At 38.8% G+C, this 22691-nt stretch overlaps 2 protein-coding genes across 2 annotated transcripts in view; both read left to right on the top strand.

Moving 5' to 3' along the window:
* Positions 1-12297, top strand: part of DNAH12 (dynein axonemal heavy chain 12) — a 56364-nt gene extending 44067 nt beyond the window's left edge. Inside the window, exons 58-73 of the mRNA XM_071550030.1 lie at positions 143-315; positions 833-973; positions 2037-2195; positions 3170-3314; positions 3546-3696; positions 3970-4223; positions 4771-4911; positions 5818-5955; positions 6795-7028; positions 7428-7613; positions 8122-8225; positions 9352-9556; positions 9755-9892; positions 10467-10558; positions 10780-10847; positions 11928-12297. Coding sequence (XP_071406131.1) covers positions 143-315; positions 833-973; positions 2037-2195; positions 3170-3314; positions 3546-3696; positions 3970-4223; positions 4771-4911; positions 5818-5955; positions 6795-7028; positions 7428-7613; positions 8122-8225; positions 9352-9556; positions 9755-9892; positions 10467-10558; positions 10780-10847; positions 11928-12118 — 2520 coding nt within the window. The 3' untranslated portion in view covers positions 12119-12297. The remainder of the gene's footprint in view (positions 1-142; positions 316-832; positions 974-2036; positions 2196-3169; positions 3315-3545; positions 3697-3969; positions 4224-4770; positions 4912-5817; positions 5956-6794; positions 7029-7427; positions 7614-8121; positions 8226-9351; positions 9557-9754; positions 9893-10466; positions 10559-10779; positions 10848-11927) is intronic.
* A 2494-nt stretch (positions 12298-14791) lies between these two features.
* Positions 14792-22237, top strand: ASB14 (ankyrin repeat and SOCS box containing 14). Its single transcript, XM_071549736.1, has 9 exons — positions 14792-14919; positions 15440-15492; positions 15850-15984; positions 16081-16239; positions 17888-18133; positions 19341-19512; positions 20432-20975; positions 21801-21954; positions 22044-22237. The coding sequence occupies exons 1-9, from the start codon at positions 14792-14794 to the stop codon at positions 22235-22237; spliced, it is 1785 nt and encodes a 594-aa protein (XP_071405837.1).
* Positions 22238-22691: the final 454 nt, after the last annotated feature.

Raw genomic sequence — 22691 nt, 5'->3', positions numbered from 1 at the left:
TGTGGTCACCACCTGCTGCAATGTGAGTGTTGCCTTACTCTGGTGTTACAAAGTGCTGCACAGATCTGTTGTAGTGCTGTTATTAAGCAGTGATACTTTTGCACAAAGACTCTCAGGGGCTGTTCTTTGGCACTGTGTGCAGGTCGCAGAGAAGACGGAGGCGAAGATTGCGGAGTCGCGCGAGGCGTATCGGCCCGTGGCACAGCACTCGGCCGTGCTCTTCTTCAGCATCGCTGACCTGGCCAACATCGACCCCATGTACCAGTACTCCCTCAGCTGGTTTGTCAACCTCTTCGTCCACTCCATCCATGACAGGTAAAGAGAGTCTCTCTGGTGGAAAATACCTTCTGGAAAACACCTCTTGTGAGATCTTCTTGTGAGATCTCTTCTTGTGAGATCTCTCCATTTTGGAACAATTTACCTCCTTAAATGCAGGCTTTTGAAGCAAAAGGTGATTTGTTAATGAAGTAATTACTCTTTTTAGTTACTATTTAAGTGAATCACAAACTGTAAGCATGTTTATGCTGTATTTACCTGTTTTTAAGCATGTGACTTATAGAATAGGTGGAGTCTGGTTCTGAACTAAGCTCCATTATGAACACTGAGTGCCATCACTTAACTATGGCAAATTGATTTCAGCTCATTATTTTGCTTGGGACTTTTAAAAGTGCTGTGAGGCATGAAGTGTAATTGAAATTTTGGGGAAATTGGAATCAAAGTCCCTTATGGAGTCTAAAATAAATCCTGCACAGCCCTGAATAGACTGGGATTTCTTAACCCATTGCCTGGTTTTAAATTTGAAGTCTCAGTTTCTCACTTCTTTTCTTTTTAGTAATAAATCCAAAATACTGAAGAAGCGACTTCAGTATCTGAATGACCATTTCACATACAACCTGTACTGCCAAGTGTGTCGCTCCCTGTTTGAGACAGACAAGCTGCTCTTCTCGTTTCTGCTCTGCTGCAACCTGCTCCTGTAAGCTCACTTTGGAGAAGTCCCTCATTAACAGAAACTAATGATCTTCTTTCCATGGGAGTGGTACTGATGAGATGGCATGTTCTTGTGCATACTGATAATAATGCCTTTGGATTAAGGGCATGAATATTTTCGGGTTTTTAACACATAATGTTTACAAATGAAAGAGTATTTGAGTGCAGGTATTGCTATAACAGGGCACATCATGAAAAGAATGTGCTTGTGCTCATTTAAATCAAAAGTTTTGTAATAATCAAACTTTGACTGTCTTTAAAGGACCTTGGGTAGTGTTTCATGGTATCCTTATGTCAAAAACAATTGCTGTTATTTAAGAACACATTTTAGGAAGAAATCTTAGGCAGCAATGTGCAATGTTGACAAATTCTAGTCTTTTGTCTCTGTTTTTCTTTTTTTATCCTCTCTCTCTTTTATCCCTTTGCACACACATGAGGTCTCAAGTGCAGTCTTCTCTATTCCACCAGCTTTTTAATTTTGTCTTCCTGAGCTTTTGTAATTTTGTGTGAATACATCATGAAAGGAATGATAAGTTCAAAATTGCACAACCACAATGTACATACTTAGTTGCATTGTGTCCTTGTCTATACAGGACTGTTCTTCCTGAGTAATTGCACTTTTAAAAAACAAATAAGTAATTGCACTTTTAATAAACAAATAAGTAGATATTAGGAGAAATGCTTCACCAAAAGGGTTGTCAAGCCCTGGAAGGGGCTGCCCAGGGCAGTGATGGAATCACCATTCCTAGAGGGATTTAAAGGCCATAGATATAATAGCTGTTGGACTTGATCTTAAATGTCTTTTCTAACCTAAACAGTTCTTTGATTCTAAGGTTTACCTCTTGAAACCCTTACCATAGTCTTGGTCAGTCTTACCATACAGTTTTGTAACTAGACAGAACACTGAGATCTGATCTCAGCTGTTACTGTAGTAGAAGCATTACTAAGTGGCAGTGAAGTGTAATTAATTTTAAACAACTGTTTATATTATGTCAAATTGTATCTCAGTTACTAAATATTTTCTCTCTTTTTCTCTTTTTTTTATATAGGGCTAATGAAGAAATAGAACGTCAAGAGTTTATGTTCTTACTAACTGGGGGCGTGGGTCTCAAGAATGAGTACCAGAATCCAGCACCTTCTTGGCTGTCAGACAAGAGCTGGGATGAATTATGTCGTGCCAGTGAAATGCCAGCTTTGGAAAGACTGAGGTATAGTAAAATAATGATGTGAAATGGCCTTAATTGGCTCTGACCAGCACATGTGTAACATGTTGAAAGAAATGTTTGCTATGTATTTTTCAAATCAGTGCCAGAACACACCAGGGTAAAACCAGCCCTTTGTTTCACCATTATCTTTTCTTTACTTATTTGAGTCAGTCAAATCATTAATTATAATATTATTTAATAAAAATGGGTTTTTTAATTATTTGAGGCATTGCCTAAAGAAACGTTTCTTTTGAAATGTCTCCATGGGAGAGAAACAGTGTTTTAAGGGATCAGTGAAAGGTGAAGGAACAGTATGTAGCAGAATTCCAGTACAGTTCTGTGGAAGGAGTTTTTCTGGTGAAATCTAATCTCCTGAAATCAGTAGAATTTCATCCTGGGTTTAAATAGGCTTTAACACTAAATTCTGGAGCCAGCATGGCTGTACAAGTCTTGCATATAAATAGCTGAGTCTGAATATTTGGAGCTTTTGGATCTGAATGCAGAAACACTGCTCTGTTAGAAGAAATTGTTTGAGGCTGTTTGGTGTTTCATCCCCTTTGGAGTTTTAGTAACCATGTGGATGATGATCCAGCCTTTAAACAGTCTGAGAGTTGTCCATTGCAGGGGATGTGCTCTGTGTGTTGTGTGAAGGAAATATTTTTCCCTAGTTGAACTGCCTGGTGTTCTCCTGAAATACTGAAGGCAGAAAATTCACCCAGACCTAGGAAGGTCCAAGCAGTGCTGGAAGAAGAGACAGAACTCACTGTCAGCTGGAACCCTCTCAGGTGGGGTCTGTCTGCAGCAGCTTGGTGGGATTGGTGCCAAGAGATTTTTCATTGTTCACAACTCAACTGAGGGATTATTTTTTGTTGTAGATGTGAAGTGGCTGATATCACAATACAATATCATTGGCCTTTGATAAACATTAAAAAAGAAGAATCCAGGTGTTTATAGTAATTGTGAAGTTTTATCTCCAGGAGTCACGTCTCTGAAAATACAGATGAATGGCAAAAGATTTATGATAGCAAAGAGCCTCAAAGCTTTCCATTACCAGAAGAATTGAATAATACATTGACTGAATTACAAAAGATTATAGTTCTTCGGTGCTTAAGACCAGACAAGGTAAAATGATCTGTTACTGAAGATTTGCAGATTGTTCCTCGCCTTCTAACATAGTTTGCACTGGCTGTTAAAATAATTGTTCTTCATCATATTTTATTAAGAAAATAAATGCAATTCTTATTTTTCAAGTGAGTAATACAAACAGCACAAGCATCAACTGAGAGCTTTTGTCTGACATATTTGTCTATTTTTATTTTCATATTAATGATTTGTATTTGCTCTTTTCACCAGATTAGTCCAGCTATAACAACATTTGTTACAGATAAACTGGGGAAGAAATTTGTAGAGCCACCACCTTTTGATCTATCAAAAAGTTACTTAGACTCAAATTCTACAATCCCTTTAATATTTGTGCTGTCTCCAGGAGCAGATCCCATGTCTAGTAAGTATGCAATTTAAAAGAAAACAGAAGTGTAACACAGCTTTTCAGTTTAGGGACCTGAAATTCCCCTTCACACACAAGGAGGATTGTTTTGCACTTTCTGCTGGTAGTTTTGAATATATCATGTCACACTGGTAAAATTCCGTGCTGTCTGAAAATCGGAATTTGTATGTACATGTAAACAAAACAGTAATAGGAGTTTTTTAATATATTTTTTCTGACATTGCTGCTTGTTCAGGAAGAAATGTTAAAATCTTATGCTTTCTGTTCAAGGCCTCCTGAAACTGGCAAGTGACAGGGAGATGGTGGGAGAAAAATTTCAGTCCATCTCATTAGGACAAGGACAAGGACCTATAGCTACAAAAATGATTGAAACAGGAATGGAAGAAGGCACCTGGGTTTGTTTACAAAATTGCCATTTAGCTGTCTCCTGGATGCCAACACTGGAGAAAATATGTGAGGAGCTTAACAGTGAAAAATGTCATCCAGACTTCAGACTTTGGCTTACAAGTTACCCTTCACCAAAGGTGTGTGCATTGTCCAACATCCTGTACTTGGGGAAAGGAAAAGCTGATGGCATTTTGAGGGAATTTTTATATACCTGAATGAGCTGATAATGTAGAACTTCTCTGAAATACAATGAGGCTTTGAAGAGATAATTTAATCAAGAAAAGACATTTAAAAATAATTATAAGCATAATAATATCAAGCTTCCTTTGTAATATTTTGATATTGTGATGTGTGATATTTTGTGTACTGCTGAATGGAACTGCAATCTGTCAGCATGTGTGATTGAGAAGGTGTTTTTGTTCCACATAAATTCAAAAATTTAATCTTGCATTTTTTGAATGATGTGCTGAATACCAAGAATACAGTTTAAAATACAGGTTTGTTATTTACAGCAAGATCTTACTTTTTTCATGCTTTGGAGACTTTCTTGCAAGCTGTTGATGTTTAAAATGTAATACCTCATAGATAATTATTCAGGTAACAAACAGAGTAATAATGCTATACTGTTAAAAAAGCATCTATTCCACACTTTCTGAATGCAGTTTTACTGGCTTTTATTTCTAGTTTCCAGTGACCATTCTGCAGAATGGAGTGAAGATGACAAATGAACCTCCTACTGGTCTTCGGTTAAACCTACTTCAGTCATTTCTTTCTGATCCTATTTCTGATCCTGAGTTCTTCTCTGGATGCCCTGGAAAGGAGCTGGTAATGTGTCTGTCAAAGTTTTTGTTTTGGTTGTTTGGGTTTTTTTTATCCACAGATGTTTTGGTTTCTGTCCAGTGAATATTATATGCTGATTTTTTTACTATGAGTGTGACTTTAGGTTTTACAATGACAAAGATGATTAGTTAAGAATTACCTCTGCCACGTAATTTCACATGGCATTATTTAAAATGGTTTCTTAGACTTTATTAGACATGTTACACAAACATAGTGCACAACATACATAAGGTCTGAACAGTGATAAGAAAGGCATATCTATCATTAATTTGGTTGTAATAATGTCCAAGGTCATGTGTTCAATCCCCTGTGTGGGACATTGACTTAAGTGTTGGACTCGATGATCCTTGTGAGTCCCTTCCAACTCAGAATAACCTGTGATTCTTAATCTATTACTGAGATGGGAAGCACTGAGAAGGTCTTTTCTTGCTACCAGGGGCCAAGTACTACAGTGCCCATATGTCTTAGTGATGCCTAATGAACCATTTAGCTAATCATTACCTTGAAGGAAGTGAAAAGCAGTAAGAGATAAGAGTTATCAATATACAGAGGTGTAACTGCCTCTAAGGACTTGCATTAAAAAACATATCTGTGTTTTATGTTTATCTAGTGAGCCTTAAAAATAAATATGTGGTGCTATCTGAATTATTATGAGGTTGCCCTTTACATGGAAGAATGTAAAGGCACTTGAGGAACTGGCTAAATGTGCTTCCATGTGTGGCACCTCTGTGTCCCTGTTCCCAAGGCAAATAACCACGGAGTACTCAGGGGGGCTGTGTTTGTACTAAGATGGGGAGTGGGACTCACACAGTGTTCTCTGTAAGCAGGAGCTTATAGACTAGTTAATAATAACCAGTTAATAATGCTTTTTTTCTCTTGCTTTTCTCAAAGGTATGGGAGAAACTGCTCTTTGGAGTTTGTTTTTTCCATGCTCTTGTTCAGGAGAGAAGAAAATTTGGGCCTCTTGGCTGGAATATACCCTATGGATTTAATGAATCAGACCTGCGGATCAGTATCAGACAGCTGCAGGTAAAATCAGGGATTTCTGCCTGTAACTCTGGCCTTGGGAAGCCCAGCTGGTAATGCAAAGGAGCAATACACTGAGGTTATGTCAAATGTTCATAGATGCTCATCTCTTCAGCTATAAAGGCAAGGAATGTCAATCATATTATAAATGTTTTCAAAATTACAGATGAAATAACAGATTTGTTCTTTGTGAGATTTAGATTCCTACAGGTGCATGGAACATAATGAGTCTATGAGTATTATCAAAGTTAAAATGTCATACATAAGAGCTCCCTGTGCTTTCAGTAGCACCATGTCATTTGTTACGGTTCTTAGTAGGAGGAAATTTTTAGTTAACAGAACCTCAGACTATTCTCCTTCCCTCAGATGAAATGGTAAACACTGCTTGACCTTGAATCTTCTGTAGGCACTGCATAGAAAAGTCAGGAGAGGTAAAACTGAATTACAGAAGTTAAGGCTGAACCGTTGGAAAAGTTACCAAGAAGTTAATGAAAGAGATCAGAGGGTACTGAAGACTGGAAGAAAAATTAAGTGAAATGCACATTTGTTTATGGCACAGAAAAGTGTCTGTCTAGAAGAGATGGCAAAACCATCCACTTGTAAATAATTCAACAAGAATTACTTGGGTGACTGAGTAATTTTGACACTCATAAGAGGTTTTTACTATTAATTCCTCTGTATTTAATTTGGTAATTTTTACATTAAAAATATTTCAGAATTTGAATTTCCGACACTTAGGGAGAGAACTCCATGGGCTGCAGTTTTGCACATGCTATACCTGCCAGTCTTTCAGTCTGTTGGGTCACACTGTTGTCATGAATCCCCCATACCTTGTGTTTCAGCTGTTCATCAATGAATACAGCCACGTGCCTTTTGAAGCTGTGTCTTACCTGACCGGGGAGTGCAACTACGGGGGCCGGGTGACGGATGACTGGGACAGGCGGCTGCTGCTGACCATGCTCGATGACTTCTACAACCCACGCATCATCGAGCACCCTCGCTACACTTTCTCTCCCAGTGGCAACTACTATGCGCCACCTAAAGGCACGTATGAGGAATACGTCGAGTTTATTAAGGTAAAAACTAGCAACAGGGGTTTGAAGTGTTACAATGATGAAGCACTAAGAGAGCAATAGCTAAAGGCTTCTCTGCCTTGGAAAGTTGGATCTGCAGGACATTAAATTGTGTGCTCAGCTTCTTGCCTAACATCCCTGTGTGATCTTTGCCATGATCTAGAATGTCTCTGAGAGGGAATCAGTAAGTAGCTGGACCTATAGCACAAATAATCGAGAATTCCTTGGAAATGTCTTTCTATGTGGCAGGTGATGGCTCTGTCAGCAGGAACTGTCTGCAAATACCTGTCACTAAGGTCCTTATCCACCTGCAGTTAAGTCAATGGTAGTTTTTCACTTGACTTGGATCTGAATCCTACTATGCTGCTTTATCTCATGCAGTTGTCTGTTATTTTGTCCTAGAATCTTCCCTTTAGTCAGCACCCAGAGGTGTTTGGCTTGCATGAAAATGTGGATATTGCAAAAGATCTTCAGGAAACTAAGACCCTCTTTGAATCTCTGCTTTTAACACAAGGAGGAGGCACTCAGGGAACCTCTGGGGGCGGTGACAGCACTCTCTATGCAATTGCAGATGATATTCTCAGCAAGGTACTGTGTCATACAAATGACTTCCATTTATCTTTTTACAAAGCAGAAATTCCTTAATTAGAATCTTCAGTGTCAAATAGATGGGAAGAAAAGCTTTCTGGGAGGAATTTAGTGAAAAGTGAAAGTAAGAACATGTGTGGCTGTAACAGGGCTCAACTATGTTTCAATTGAAAGAAGTATTATTAAATAGGTAGAATACAGGAGAAAGTGAGAGAAAACAAAGCAAAGAGAACTTTAAAGAACAGTTCATGTGAACAGGTTTAAAATTAACAAATTGAGCTGCTTTCATAATTTTCCTAGTAAAAGTTCTAGGTGATTTTTAAAAGATGAACATTAAAAATCCCTTAATTTTTTTGGGATTGAACTACTGAATACTGTATTGATAAGACACTAATCAGAAAGTTTAGTGGTATTGCTACTGTGCAAATTTTCATATTTGCATACGTTGAATGTAAAACCAATACATAATGATATATGGAATGATTTTCAAATATGTTGTCACTTACAGCTTCCAAATGATTTTGACATTGAAAGTTGCCTACTTAAATATCCTGTGAGATATGAAGAAAGTATGAACACTGTGCTGGTTCAAGAAATGGAACGATTTAACAAGTAAGAATGTTCTATTTTATTAAATGTACCTGAAATCTATTTGCAGAAAAAAATTTCTGGGAGTCATACACTGTTGTGTGAAATATTTCATTTCTTTTGTTCCCTTCTATTAGTCTGAAGTGGTATCTGCAATCCAAGCACCATTGCTCCTTATGGAAAGCCAGAGTGTAGGGAAGCTGTCAGGAAAAATGATCTTGGGGCAAAATGAACTGAGAGAGAAAAACATGTGTTAAAAGAAGGGAATATGTGGAAGCTCTGGGAAAAGAGAATGCCAACAATATTTTTTTTGTAACTCCCTTTTCTCTTTCACCATTTTTATCTTCAATTTTATTTTATTTTCCTGGTATTTCTGACTTGGAGGGTAAAGGGCTTAGAAACTGTAGTACATGTACAGTTACAGCTTATGAAACATTTTCCTGGATAGATGGAAATATTTCTGTTTATTTCTTTATTGTCTCAAATGCTTCTGTTTGAAATTTTTCCCGGTTTTCCCGCCTTTTTCTGACGCCTTTTTCCCTTATACCTTATTTTCACAGTTACTCTCCTAGGATTACAAACCTATAATCACTTCTATTTTTCTCTTTGGTTCCCTAGTCTCTTTTTTAAAAATTTTGTTTCCTATTTTTCTTTTGTTGCCTGCCTCTCCATTCCTTCTTTCTGTGTTTTTTGTCCTCCTTTTCTGTTTGTCTTTTCACATCTCCTGCTCCATTTTCTCCCAAATGCTCTCTGGCCTTCAGTTTCCAAGTTACCCTTGTTGCAGACCCTGCCCACCTCTTCTTTTGGAGTCTAAACCTTTTTCCTTCATCTGGTACACAGTGGATACATTTGGAATTCCAAATTTATCCTCTTACCAAACAATACAGAGTCTGTCAGGGATAACAAAGGTATTTATTTCTGCTTCTAGTCTTAAATAAATCTTCACAAATGCACAAATCCATGACTTGACAGATGTGGCTACCTGGGTATGTGTGTGTATATATACATATATGTATATATATCTATATCTCAGATATACAAGTTCTATAGACGATTCTATAATCTACTTTTTTTATTTCTTTCCAGTGACACTGTCATGTTTTACAAATCATGCAAAATATGTGAAAAATGTTTTACTTTCTAATTCCAGTTTAATCCGAACTATTCGTATCACCCTGATTAACCTGAAGAAAGCCATTAAAGGACTGGTTGTAATGGATGCTGAGCTGGAGGCTGTGTCTGGCAGTCTCCTTGTTGGAAAAGTTCCTGAGAAGTGGGCACAACATTCATACCCAAGTCTAAAGCCATTAGGGAGCTACATCATAGATTTGCTAGCAAGGCTAAAGTTTTTACAGGTAAAGTACAAGAGACAGGCCTGCCAATTATTTAATCTGCTTCTTCATGTAATTTGTCCTTTACATTAAAATATTATTAGGAAAGGAGTGATAGGCTTTGTTTAGATTTTCCAAGTATAGTTGTATAGAAAATGGTCAAAAATGAGTGTGGGATTTTTCTCTTTCTGATTATTGAATGTGTCACTTTCCTCTTCCCAGGATTGGTATGACTTAGGGAAGCCTGCTGTTTTTTGGCTGTCAGGATTCTATTTTACTCAGGCTTTCCTAACTGGAGCTATGCAAAACTATGCTAGGAAGCACAGGATCCCTATTGACCTTCTGGGATATGAATTTCAGGTATGGATAAATTATAAATTAGTATTTTATTAATCTGAGTCCTGATGCTGTGGTGAGATTGAGTAAGTAAATCCTGACTGGAAGGTTAATTTTGCAACTGACTCACTGCAGTCTAAACACATTCATGCAATTCTTCAGTATGGCTGGCATACCATCTATACATAATATTATATCTATATATATATGTATATGTATATATATGTGTGTGTGTGTGTGTGTGTGTGTGTGTATATATATATATAATGTATATACATAATATATGTAATGTAACAACTGTAGAAGATGTATATTTAAAGTAATGGAAAGTAATTCTATCACTGGACCTGGGCCTCCAGTCCAGAAAACAGCCCATATGGTACATATTAGTCTGTGATTAAAGCCTCCTACAATAAAGGTAATTAAAAACCCCACAGAAATTTGCTCTCTGTGGTTTTGTATGAAGGTAGAACTGCAAGGAAGGTGTTACTGTTTTATTCTCGTTTTGGATAGATCTGAAAATTGACTAACAGTGTAATATCTCAAAAAGCAAAGAGCTATAGGAGTTTAAAAACATGGAAAAACTTATTTCTTGTAGGTTATTCCTCAGGATACTGCTGATACTGCCCCAGAAGATGGTGTTTATATCCATGGATTATTTTTAGACGGAGCTCGCTGGGACAGGACCAAGTCAGTAGCCAAGTGTTTTACTGTGGTTCTAGATGTTCCAACAAGATTGGCTTGAATATTTTGAGTGATACTTTTAATATTACTGAAATAACACACTAAATTAAATACTCCTTTATGCGTGGAAAATGGAGAATTAAAAACAAACAAACAGGTAACAACCGAAAACCCCCCACCAAAACCCTCAAGCCATAAATAATTTCTTTATTGCTTTCTCTCACCAGGGGAATGTTAACTGAGCAGTATCTCAAAGTGCTCTTTGATCCCATGCCAATCATTTGGATAAAGCCAAGTGAGTATAATATCTCTGATGGGAGCTATTCAACAAGAAGTTGCAACAGTGCTTTCCTTTTTACTGCAGATCAGTGTCCTCACCCAGGTATCCAAATGTGCACAGAATTCACATCCATCTGACCTGGGACTGCTCTCTGGAGTCTGTCCCACCTTGTCTGAGCCATGGGCCTGTCTCAATTCCCACAGATACTTACAATTATGAATTAGATGAAAAAGGATTTTTTTGTAAATACGTTTATTTGCTTCCCAATCTATTTTTCAACAAGAAGTTAGCTTGGGTAGGAAAGCACATGGCACTTGAATTCCTGTGCTCAAGGTGAGGGGAACTTCTAACTGATTTACAGAGACTCAGTATTTTACCTCATGTGATTTAGCAAGGTTTGCTTAGGTTATTTTTAGCTGCTCTGCCAGCTGTCTGTCATACAAGAAAGAACTTTTTCACAGCTCTTGTTTTCTTTAGTCAGTAGGAGTAAATCCCTGTTTTTACTCATTCACCTAGTCAGGACTTTCTCCTCCAGCTGTTACAATTAGATGTTGTCAGCAAATAGGCAGTCTTAAAAATGTCCACTTTTCCTGCCTGTGCCTTCTCTTGAGGTTGGATGAATCTGTTCAGACCTGCATGATTTTAGGCTTTGCACAAGTTCCATGTAAGCAGTCTGGGCACACAAAGAGTTCCTGCAGAGTCCTGTCCTTGGGTCTCAGGTGACTTGAATTGCAGTTGGGTTCTGTGGCAGCTGGACCAGAGTTCTTGAGCTGTTGAAAGCTCATGTATAAACTATGCTTTAACCAGGTGACTATGCAGATTTTAATGTGTCTTTTTGAGCTGGTAGAATCACAGGAAGGTGCTGAGTCCTGAAAACAAATTGTGGATAAATTAGTTAGGTTTAAAAACAAAACAAACCACACAAAAAAAAACAACAAAAAAGCACCAGATAATTTTACTCTGTTGCTCACAAAACAATTTTGCGTTTTTATTTAGCTTTGAAGATGTTACTGTAAATACTTAATATTTGCATGTAGACTGTTTCTGTCAATAGATCTGCTGAATGTAATGGATTATTTTGGTGTGTTTTTGCAGCTCCAAAATCAGACATAAAGGAATCCAATGCCTATGTTTGCCCACTCTACAAGACAAGTGAGCGCAAGGGAGTCCTGTCCACCACTGGCCACTCCACCAACTTCGTCATCGCTCTGAGGCTCAACACGGACCAGCCTGTGCAGCACTGGATCAAGAGAGGGGTTGCTCTGCTCTGCCAGCTGGATGACTGACTGGCAGCCCAGGGGCCTGTTCTTTCTGTTGGCTTACACAGGAAGTGGAAGACTGGGTGGAAAAGACACATCTGGAGTTTTTATATTAAGAGGGCATACAAATACTTTTTGATCCTCAATATTTTGTCTTAATTAAGTATGTGTTGTTGTTATTAGTGTCTTTACAATCCATAAACAAACAACTAGGATTTTAGCCCTTGTTAATATTATTATTGTGTTAATATCAGTTTTGTGCATTAGTTAAATATCACAAAATGAAAGTAGTCTGTGCTTTCTGAGTGGAACATTATAGGCAATAAACTTAATTCTACACATTTGCTTTCTTTAAAAATGACAAAAAATTACTCAAGCATTCTTTCTATATCTCCTCTAGCAAAGAACTCTCTCCATCTCATATTCTGACACACCATCATTTCTTTGTATGGATCCTTCTGTAAATAGAGTAGGAATAACTCCGTCCTACCATCACTATTACAGCTGGACATCTGAGTCCCTCGTTTCCCTGCTTACTGGTGTTACACCAGTGTAAGTCTGTCTTTCTGAAACTGCTTTTTTCCTTTAAAAGCTCTGTGTTTATTTCTCATTTGCTTTTCTATTTTCGTTACTGTGAATTGTGACTACACAATCAGAAACATAATAATTTTAATAGCACTTTGACTTGATTTTATTTTTTTGTTTATGTTTACTTCTACTGGTTTTAGTTTTTCTTTTTATTCTACCTTACTCTTTTAAGTAAGCTCCTGACACTCTCTTCAGTTTTCTCTCTTAGGACAACACTGAAGAATTTTCTTTTCATATTGTAATAGTTACTGCTGTAGTTCTGAAATTCTCATTCCAAAACCAGGAGCATTTTTACAAGGAAACTGGAGTTTTATTTCCTTCTTTTATTGACATGATTTGTTGGGCCAGATTATTAAATATAACTGGCCTGTGTGAGAAAAACATGGACAAAGTCCCAGCCTGTCTCATGATCAGGTATTTATAGGAAGCTATTAATGGACATGGGCTCTGCAGAGATCATTTGCAATCCTGAAAATATCACTTTCAACTTAATAATTACTTCTTCAAAGTGTGAGGTCTTCCCTCTTCCAGAAGGTGAGGAAAAACAGTGTATTTTCTCAGTTCATAAGAAAATAAGTAGTCTTTTTAGAAAAATGAAATAGTCTAGATTTAAAATGTTTCTGTACTCAGTGTGGCATAGTATTGTTCATTACTAACAGTCTGTTTATGTTGCTAATATATTTTTTTTTGCTACATGTGCAATTACAGAGCAAGGCCTTGCAATCACACATTAGGTGGAGCAGGTAACACATTAAATGCTTCAGGTTTGCTGTGAATTACTCCTGCCCAGCTGTAAGATGTTGCTAAAATTATTCCAAACTTTGCAAATGGCGTGTTGACAGCTTCCTTAATTTTGCTGTGCTAATTCATTTTGCCAATTTATTTATTTGTTTCCAGTTTTACTTTTTTTATTTTGCCCTGTTGTTTTGAAGGTTTTTTCAGGCCAACTCTCTTCAAACACAGAAGTGGATGTTTTGAGAAGGTAAAACAGGTGAAAGGTTTGAGCCTAACAAAACATCTGTGATTTTAACCTGTAATAGAGCATAGTTGAATATACAGAAGGACAGTGTGACTGCTTAACAGTGTACATCTACACCCATTATTCTATTTAGTGATTAGTTTGATTATTAATAAGTTTTTATTATTTCTTCTTAAATTTTAAAATTTTGACTTAATCTAATAAAACCCTTTCAATACAGAGAAGTTTTATGTGTTTCTTTTTTTCATTGCTTTTTTTTTTTAATTAAAGCTATTCTTAAACTTTTTTGTGTTGTTGTGGTTACACCAGTGTGCTTTATTTTTGCCTGTATTTGGATAGATACTGTTGCAGTATTTTGGATATATCCCATACAAGTGTCAGAAGCAAACAGGCCTGCATTGATGGAGGCAGAATTGTAAATTTATCTGCTCTAAGTGGCAGCAGATTGTGTACAGAAGGTGATGAAGTTGGGTTTTGTTCAAGCACAGAGTTTGATGTTGTTTCAGTTGGATGGCTGGTGTACACAATACTTCCCTGACTGCAGATGTTGCCCTAACAATGTCTTTGTTGAAACAGTTTGAACAAGAGCTATTATTAAAAAAATTCATGTCCTTCACTTGTCCTTCCCTTCCAGGCCCTCTGTGAACAAATAGGAAAAACATCCTGTGCCTTATGGCACATCTGTTTTCCTCCTAAGGAAACATCAGAGCTCAATTGTGATGATATTTGAGTGTCTAAATGACTTAAGAGGGAATGACTGTTTATCTAAACACTAAGTTTTGCCTATTTTTGTTGCTTTCCAGGAAGCAATGCCAGAACAAGTAGCTGTTCTGTACACTCAGTCTGTGGAACAGAGAGAAAAGCATGGACATGCTGCAGGAGTAGAAAACCTTTACTATGTCCTAAACAGAAAGACTCTTTGCAGTGCAAACCTAAACCCTTGGGAAAAGGCTTTGTAGTTTGAGTTGGGAAGTTCCCATTCATTTATTTTAAACTATGTTTCACTTCTCTTAATACTCTAACAGTGATTGCTATTTCTATTACTCCAGATTTAACCTGAAGATTTAACATCTGCTTCCCAATAAAAAGCAGTGTTTCCCTACAAAAAGTGATCCAGGCTGTGCTGATTTGCCATGTTTAATTCTGTGTATGTGTTTGATGATGATTCTGATGAGGAAATCCCTACCCAAAGGGCTATTCAGGAAAGTTTACAAGAGAGGCATAAAACTGACACAAGTGGCAGTGCAACAGAGGGGGAAAGGTAAGAGGTTAATACTTCTGGTTTGGGTGTTGGCATTATTGTAAGCACGTAGTGACCTCACTTTCCTTTGTGACTCAATATGTTGTATTGCTCTGCCCTTACCTCATGAATACTGGAAAGCACAGGTACCTCACTTGGTCTGAGTTCTCCTTGAACAAGTGTACCTATTTCCTTGAGAAGATGGAATGTATGAAACTTTCAGATGATGTGTTACATCAATATCTGAATAAGTACTAAGCTTTATGAAGAAGACAAATCAGTGATGTAAAATTAGATTGGTATGGTAGCTTCCCCTCATTTTAGTATTTGATTTTTGGGGGGTGAAAAATTCAGTATTTGTGGTGTCAGGGGAAGACCAGCACAAACCCCTGCCCTAATGTGGTAAACTCTGACAAAATTGATGTAACTTAGAGAAATCTAACACATAGTCTAGACTTGAGTATGTAAATTAATGTATAATTATATCCTGAACCTCACATTAATTTTTACTTCCCACTTTTTTCATGCTCTGTTTGTGCAGTTTCCAGCCTACTGCAAGCAAAGAACATGGGAAGATAATTGCAGCAATTCGGACAGTTAAGTACAAATACACCACACCAAGTCTGCACCCTGGGCATGGCTGAGCAAAGCCTACATTTTAGGTGTTTGATCACCTGATTTAAGAGCAGTTTTTCTTTATATAGTCTTGGGAAGAGGAAGGCAACTAAACCCATCCAAATTTAGCTTATCAGATAGGATTGTGGTAATGGGATGGGCTCCAGTGTCACCCTTTTAAATGTTGGTCATTGATTGTTCCATTCATATGAACTTCCCTCGGAGAAAAAATTGCTCTAATAAAGCAAGTTGTTTACTCTAGATAGACTGGTGGGTTAAATGCCTGGATTTTTTCTTGTGGTTGGTAAGGGGATATGTATCTGTCTTGAAATATTCCAGGCCAAGAAGAGGCCCTGCAGAAGCTGGTGAAGCACCGCTCTGCCTTTGGAGAGGCAGATCAGCAAGGGTGGCTCCCTGTGCATGAAGCTGCAGCACAGCTGAATAAGAGCATACTGGAAATAACATTGAAAGGTACAGAAGCTTCCTGGTTTTCCACCAAAATGTTTTACCAAATGGAGTTTGCTGAATCATCCAGCTTCAAATGTGTTCTGATTTTCTGTATTTCAGCCTCCTGTGCCAGTACGTGGGAACAGACCACTCTGAAAGGGGAAACGCCTCTCCTGGTGGCAGTGAGAAACTGCATTGTGGACAATGTCTGCTTTCTCCTGATCAATGGCTGCAATCCCAACGTTAAGAATGAAGAGGGAGATTCTGCTTTAATTACAGGTGAATACCTTTCTTAGGAGTGGACAGGTGAGGGAATTAGGTGAGATTATACTTACACATTTTAGGTTTCAGTTTGCCTATCATCTTTCATTCCTCTGTTGCAAAGAGTTTGAAGTTTAGGTTGAATGTGCCTTTTTCCCTCCAAGAATCAATTATCATTCTCCATGAGGTGCAGAGTGTCATCCTCTGCTTTCCTTGGCATCCTGTGTGCAGTGGTGCCAGGCAACCAGGTCCTTCTTGCTATTACTGCCCTTCATATCTGCAAGCATGAAACATTCATATTCTCTGCTCACACGGTGTCTCTGCCATTGCTTCAGCCTCTTTCTCCAAGACCCATGGTAGTTGGTTTTGATTTTCAAAAATTAAAGCAAACCAGCCTGATTTATCTGCAGTGTGGAGAGCACAAACCAGTGTTTTTCCCTTTTAGACCTTGCTGGCACAAGTCCAAGGATGACAAGTGAAGAAGCCAAAATTCTCTGTTCACTTCTCTTTAATATTTTGTAATTGAGGAGTAAGGCCCCACAACCAGGAGCACTCTTTGTGTGAATGCCACTTTCATTTGACTATGCACAAGAACCATAGTTCTTGATTTGTAAAGAACTGTATTTTGCAAAATGTTTTCCAAAAATGTTCTGTGCTCATTTCCTTTGCACCCCTCAGTCTGGGCTATGATGGCATCATTCTTACCAACTCCTAGCCAAAAAAAAGGGAAAGTGTGTTCTCATTATCTGAGTTCTAAAGGAGCAGTATAAAATTCTTAGATTACCCTGTACATTTTCAATATTGGAAGGGTGTTTTTTTCCAAGCTATTGTTAAAGGAAAAGAGCCTACCAATGATCTGTAGGGCCCCAGTCCATCCTTGTGAAATTGCTGAATCTTCTAGTGAGGGCCACCTGCTTACAAAGGATGTAGAAAAATCCTTGGTACTTTTGAAGTGTAGGGCATTAAAATGCACCATCCCCCAAGAAATCCTCAAGAAAGGGATGTATGGGAATTATCTAAAACACCTGTGTAGGTTCTAGATAATGGCACATCACAGCTTATATGACAGGATGCTGTCAGGGGTACCTCAAGCAGCTGTGGCACATGAAGCTTCTCAGCTTAATCTGACTTGATGAAGGACACTTGCTACTCTGCAGAGCCTGGAAGATCAAAGAGAGAAGGAGGGAAAGGTGTTGCTTATTCATCCTATCCACGGGTGCCAATTTCTCTTTTAAAATCCTTACTGACTTCACCGTTTATTAAGCGGAGAAGACACAGTCATTTAAACTTTGTTTCATGTTGTGGTAAGTGCTTACAAAGATTAAATAGAGCTCTGCTGGCAGCTCCTGACTGCACCAAGGCCCTGTGCATGGATGTGGCCTCCATCTAGTGGTAAGGAAAGCTGCTTTCTGTTCCATCACCAAACACAACAGAGGATTACAGAGAGAGACTACCATAGCATGGTTCATTTGCTTCCAGGACAGCACTAACTATACAAAGAACAGACTTGTCAATAAGTTAAACCTTTCAGTGCAGGATGACATTTCTCGGTGTATAAAGAGCACAGCAGGAACAGCGTTCATAGGCTCCCACACAGCAGAAGCCACAGTGCACAGAATGGCATTGAATAACGTTCTGTCTGATGCTTTGTGTATTGTGTTAACAGCAATTAAACAGAATTCCTACGAGATTGCCTCCTTGCTGATAAGATCTGGTGCCAAAGTGAATTTGCAGTGTGTCCACAAGAGAACTGCTCTACATGAGGCAGCCAAACTGGGCAGGAAGGAGCTGGTGAAGCTTCTCCTTCATTCTGGAGCAGATCCTGACCCTCGCAGTGGATACGGGCTCACACCTCTAGCACTGGCTGCACAGATGGGACATACAGAAATTATGGAGCTCTTACTGCAAAAAGGTAAGACTTTACTATGTAGGATCCTACAGGGGGAGAAGGCTCAGGGTAAGGGTCTGTCACCAGTGTTGTAAATGTCTGATGGGATGGTGTAAAGAATGCAGAACCAGATTCTTCTCAGTGGTGCCCAATAACAGGACAAGAGGCAGTTGAAATCTGGCAAATTCTGTCTTGTGAGGGTGGCTGAACTTCGGGACAGGTGGAATCTCCTTCCTTGGAGATACTAAAACTCTGACTGGATGCTGCCCTGGGCAACCTTCTGTAGCTGACTGTGCTTGAGCACAGGGCTGGACTGGATTTCTGCACAGGTCCTTTCCAACCTCAACTCCTCTGTGCTTCTGTTTTTAATAACATGCAGCTTCACTGGTGCTTGTCTAGTGAATAGAAATTGGGAGTCACATGTGCAGTACTGAAATATTTAAAGCCCAAATGGGACGTGAATCCTTGTCCTAACAGAGAAAATTTTTCCTGAATGCAGAGGCAAGAAATTGTTTTTATCTCAGTACCCATATACACATTTATATTCTCCCTCTAGGCTAAAGTATTTAGTCTATTTACTTACATTTTTATTAGTGTTCTGCAAGTTCTGTGATTGGATTAAAACTGATTATTGTAAGATATGCTTTCAGAAATGGCAGCAGAAGTAACTTGCCTTCCTAATGAAAATTAAATGCTATCTGCACCAAAAGGGTTATTGTGATGTAGTTAAGTAAAGGCCTAATAAAAATCATATTTTATCATGTTAAAATAATATATTCATATTCTATTTTGCAAGGCCTGGCAAGACATTTGTTGTGAGGAATTTTACATGGTGGTTCAGCAACACTGGAACTGGATTGCATGAACTGTTTGGGTACTTGGTTCTCTCATATTTGCAGTTACCTGTCTGGTTTTGTAAAGTAAAAGAGTTGAAGAGCATTGCATGTAAGCCAAAAGCAATTGTTTGGATGAATAAGAACCAAACCCCTTGCTGGCTCAGATCTAGCAGCAATTCTTACTGTGTAATTGTGTTCAAAGCAATTTGGACCTTCTTGTGCCCAGGATTACGTGAACACATATAAGATCAAGAATCCAACATGAAGGTTTATGCCCACATTGGTTTTATTTGGTGAAGAATAGAATTCACAATACCCTGTCACTGGAGTGTTGGAGACAATTATGGCTCGATATTTACAGTGACACCTGTGAAAATCCTCCTGCTTCTTTCCAGGTGCAGATGTTCTTTCACAGGCAATGGATTGTGCCTCTGTGTTATTTGAAGCAGCAGGAGGAGGAAATCCAGATTCTGTGAGTCTTTTACTAGAATATGGGGCTGATGCCAATGTACCAAAGCACTCGGGTCATTTGCCAATCCACAGAGCTGCCTATAGAGGACACTTTCTGTGAGTTAATATACTTAAAAATCAAGTAATAGTGACACCAGAAGTACCAATTTTGCTAATTCTACCTTATTCAAAGCAGGCAGTAAATCTATAGTTTTGTATAAGAAATTGTTTTTAACTGTGTAAATGTGAGTGTTCTGTGTCTGAATGTAAGAGACCAGTCAAGATAAAATCTTCATCATTTTAGAATGAACATTCTAATCTCTAAAGTATTTCCCCACTTGTCACATATAATAACACTGTCCAGTCTGATTTTGAGGTTCTTGGGATGTCCTCATTCACTTTGGGACAATGTCTCATTTTCACCCCGTCACAGGAAGGTAAAGATACTAAATAGGCAAATAGATTTAGGGAATAAGGGTTATCCCTGTTTTGAAGACAGTAAGGTTACTGGAAGATATTTTAGCTACAATCACAACCAATAAGTGAAAATAAGAATCTAAGAATTCTTAACTTCTTTGTTAATATTTTAAATATATTAATTAAGTTACATGTAAATTTAAGTTATATATTACAGTTCAGGTTATATGTATTCATGTTAAAATATACTCTATTCTATAAATTCCCTACTTCCTACAGATTAAGCAATAACACTATGCTCTTGACATTAAAGAGAAGTTTCTATTGAGAAGGAATACTCTAGCAAGGAATGGGGTTGTTTATGGAGATATATATATATAAAATAGAACATAGAGTAATATTTTGTGTATAGTAGGTGTAAAGTCAGCGTCCATTGCTGGCTGACAATTTGAGTGTTAGCAATTCAAGTCAGTGCATGCCAGGGCTCTGATTTGGCAGATTAGGATGATTTTTATAGTCATGCTGAATTCTGAAGCCCAGTAATGCAGAGAAATTCCAAGATGAGTTAAGTGAACCAATATGTTTGAGTCTGAGATTATTCTTCGTTTTAATTTTTCAGAGCCCTGAAGTATTTAGTTCCAGTTACTGATTTTGCTGCCATTAAAGAGAGCGGGATAAGTCCAGTTCACTCGGCAGCAGCAGGAGCACACCCTCAGTGCCTGGAGTTTCTCCTCAAGTCGGGGTTTGATGCCAATTTTATGCTGGATCAGCGAGTCCGCAAAGGCTACGATGACCACAGGAAATCGGCGCTGTACTTCGCCGTTTCCAACGGGGATCTCTGTTCCACGCGGCTGCTGCTCAACGCGGGAGCCCTGACCAACCAGGACCCCATCAACTGCCTCCAGATAGCCCTGAGAATGGGCAACTACGAGTTAATGAACCTGCTGCTCCGCCACGGGGCCAATGTCAATTACTTCTGCCGAGTGAACACCACGCACTTCCCCTCGGCGCTGCAGTACGCCCTGAAGGACGAGGTCGCGCTGAGGATGCTCCTGAACTATGGCTACGATGTCCATCGCTGCTTCGACTGCCCCGGGGGAAACCACTCCCACTCCCAGTATGTGACTGATGGCTGGACTTCCACTGTCATCAAAGACACAATGGTGAGTGCAGCACACGGCTCCAGGTGCTGTTCTGCCACCACTATCCTTCCTCAAACTGAAGGCTCTTAATGCAGTGTCAGAAAAATTTTGAAACTGTTAAGACAGTTTATACATAAAGATAGGAATAGACAAGGCTTTAAATCAATAGAAGTTGCCATGAGGCGTTTCATGACAGCAAATGACTGCAAACTGTATTTCTGGATTGTGAAAATATAGCTAATGATATGCTAATGATCAGTAGGAAATTGGTTCTCCAGAGCAGTTTTGTCCATGCTGTGAAAGCAGGGACTTGCAGGCTGGCTCCCTGCCTTGTCCTGTACTGTAACACCAAGGCTGTTGTTCTGAGGACCCTGGAGCTGGCAGGATCAGCACTGAGCAGCAATGAACAAACCTGAACCAATCTAAAGAGATATCCATTAGTGCCATTGTTTTGCAGTTTGTAAAGTCCATTTGAAATTAATAAACCTTTCTTCAAACTAAAGATAAGAGGGTGAGGCATGCACTGGGCTGGTGGATCCCCCTGTTCAGCATGCTGGGACTCAAGTCTAAATTCCACTTAGGGAGTAGTAGCACTTCTTTTTAAGTGCTTCGTTACCAAATGTGCAGCTGCTTATTTTTGGATCTAGTAAAAAAATAATTCAGATTTTCAGATTATACTGGTGAGGCTTAATGCAAGCTGTGACAACCTCTACAGCCTTGGAGTGACAGAACACTCATTCTTCCTTGGATTCTGCTCAAGTTATTCACTTGTTCTTGTCCTGTATAGACAGAAGTCATTTGCAGCAGCATTTAATATTATCCCATTAAACATTTTGTTTCTCTCAGTTCTGTGAAGTGATAACCTTGTCCTGGTTGAAGCACGTGTCTGGGAAAGTAGTGCGAGTCATGCTGGATTACGTGGATCACGTGAAGATCTGCTGGAAGCTCGAAGCAGTTCTCAAAGAGCAGGAACTCTGGCCAGACATCAATTTCATTTTAAGTATTTGTTTACATTTGAACTGAAAACAAGCTGTGTGGGGTTGGGGCCTTTTTTGTTGGTAGTATTTCAGTTTTCATTCTCGCTTCTAGCAAACCCTCGCTCTCTGAAGCACCTCTGTCGTCTGAAGATACGGGAATGCATGGGCCGGTTGCGTCTCCGTTGTCCTGTCTTCATGACCTTCCTTCCACTGCCAAACTGCCTGAAAGACTACATACTGTACAAGGAGTATGACCTTTATGGACAGGAAAACTTCACAGGAATCTACAACCTCAACTGTACATAAGTATTAGCTCTATGTTTTGAAGGGAATGTTAGGATGGATAACTGTTGTGCAGCTGCTTTTTTCTTTGGGGATTTTATCTCCTATGTGTATTAAGGAATGTCAAGGTTCCCCCCTTGCTCCCTGAAGAAAATGGGGAGAACCCCAAAATGTAAGTATTGGTGATGATGCCATTCTATGAATCTCCTGGAATATGACCTACCTGAAAGTTGTGGCAACCATGTTTTAAATGCCTACTCTGGCAGGTTAAGGAAATGCAAAAAGCAGGGCTGTAAACCTTGTGTTATTGCTGAGTTTAAGCCTGTATCACATGACTCTACCCCCACTGCAGGGTTAGACCCAGGGTTTAGTTAAAGGTCAGGGATTTAACTAAAACCAGAAAGGGATGTACTTTTTTTTTCTTGTACTTCGGCTTCTTTTGACAAGAAACAGTTTTTATTTGTGAAGTTCTAGGGTG

The sequence above is a fragment of the Pithys albifrons genome, chromosome 3 (assembly GCF_047495875.1).
Source record: "Pithys albifrons albifrons isolate INPA30051 chromosome 3, PitAlb_v1, whole genome shotgun sequence".
Taxonomy (NCBI): Eukaryota; Metazoa; Chordata; class Aves; order Passeriformes; family Thamnophilidae; genus Pithys; species Pithys albifrons.
Note: the sequence above shows the minus strand (reverse complement) of the source record. Positions and strands in the feature narration are given on the sequence as shown.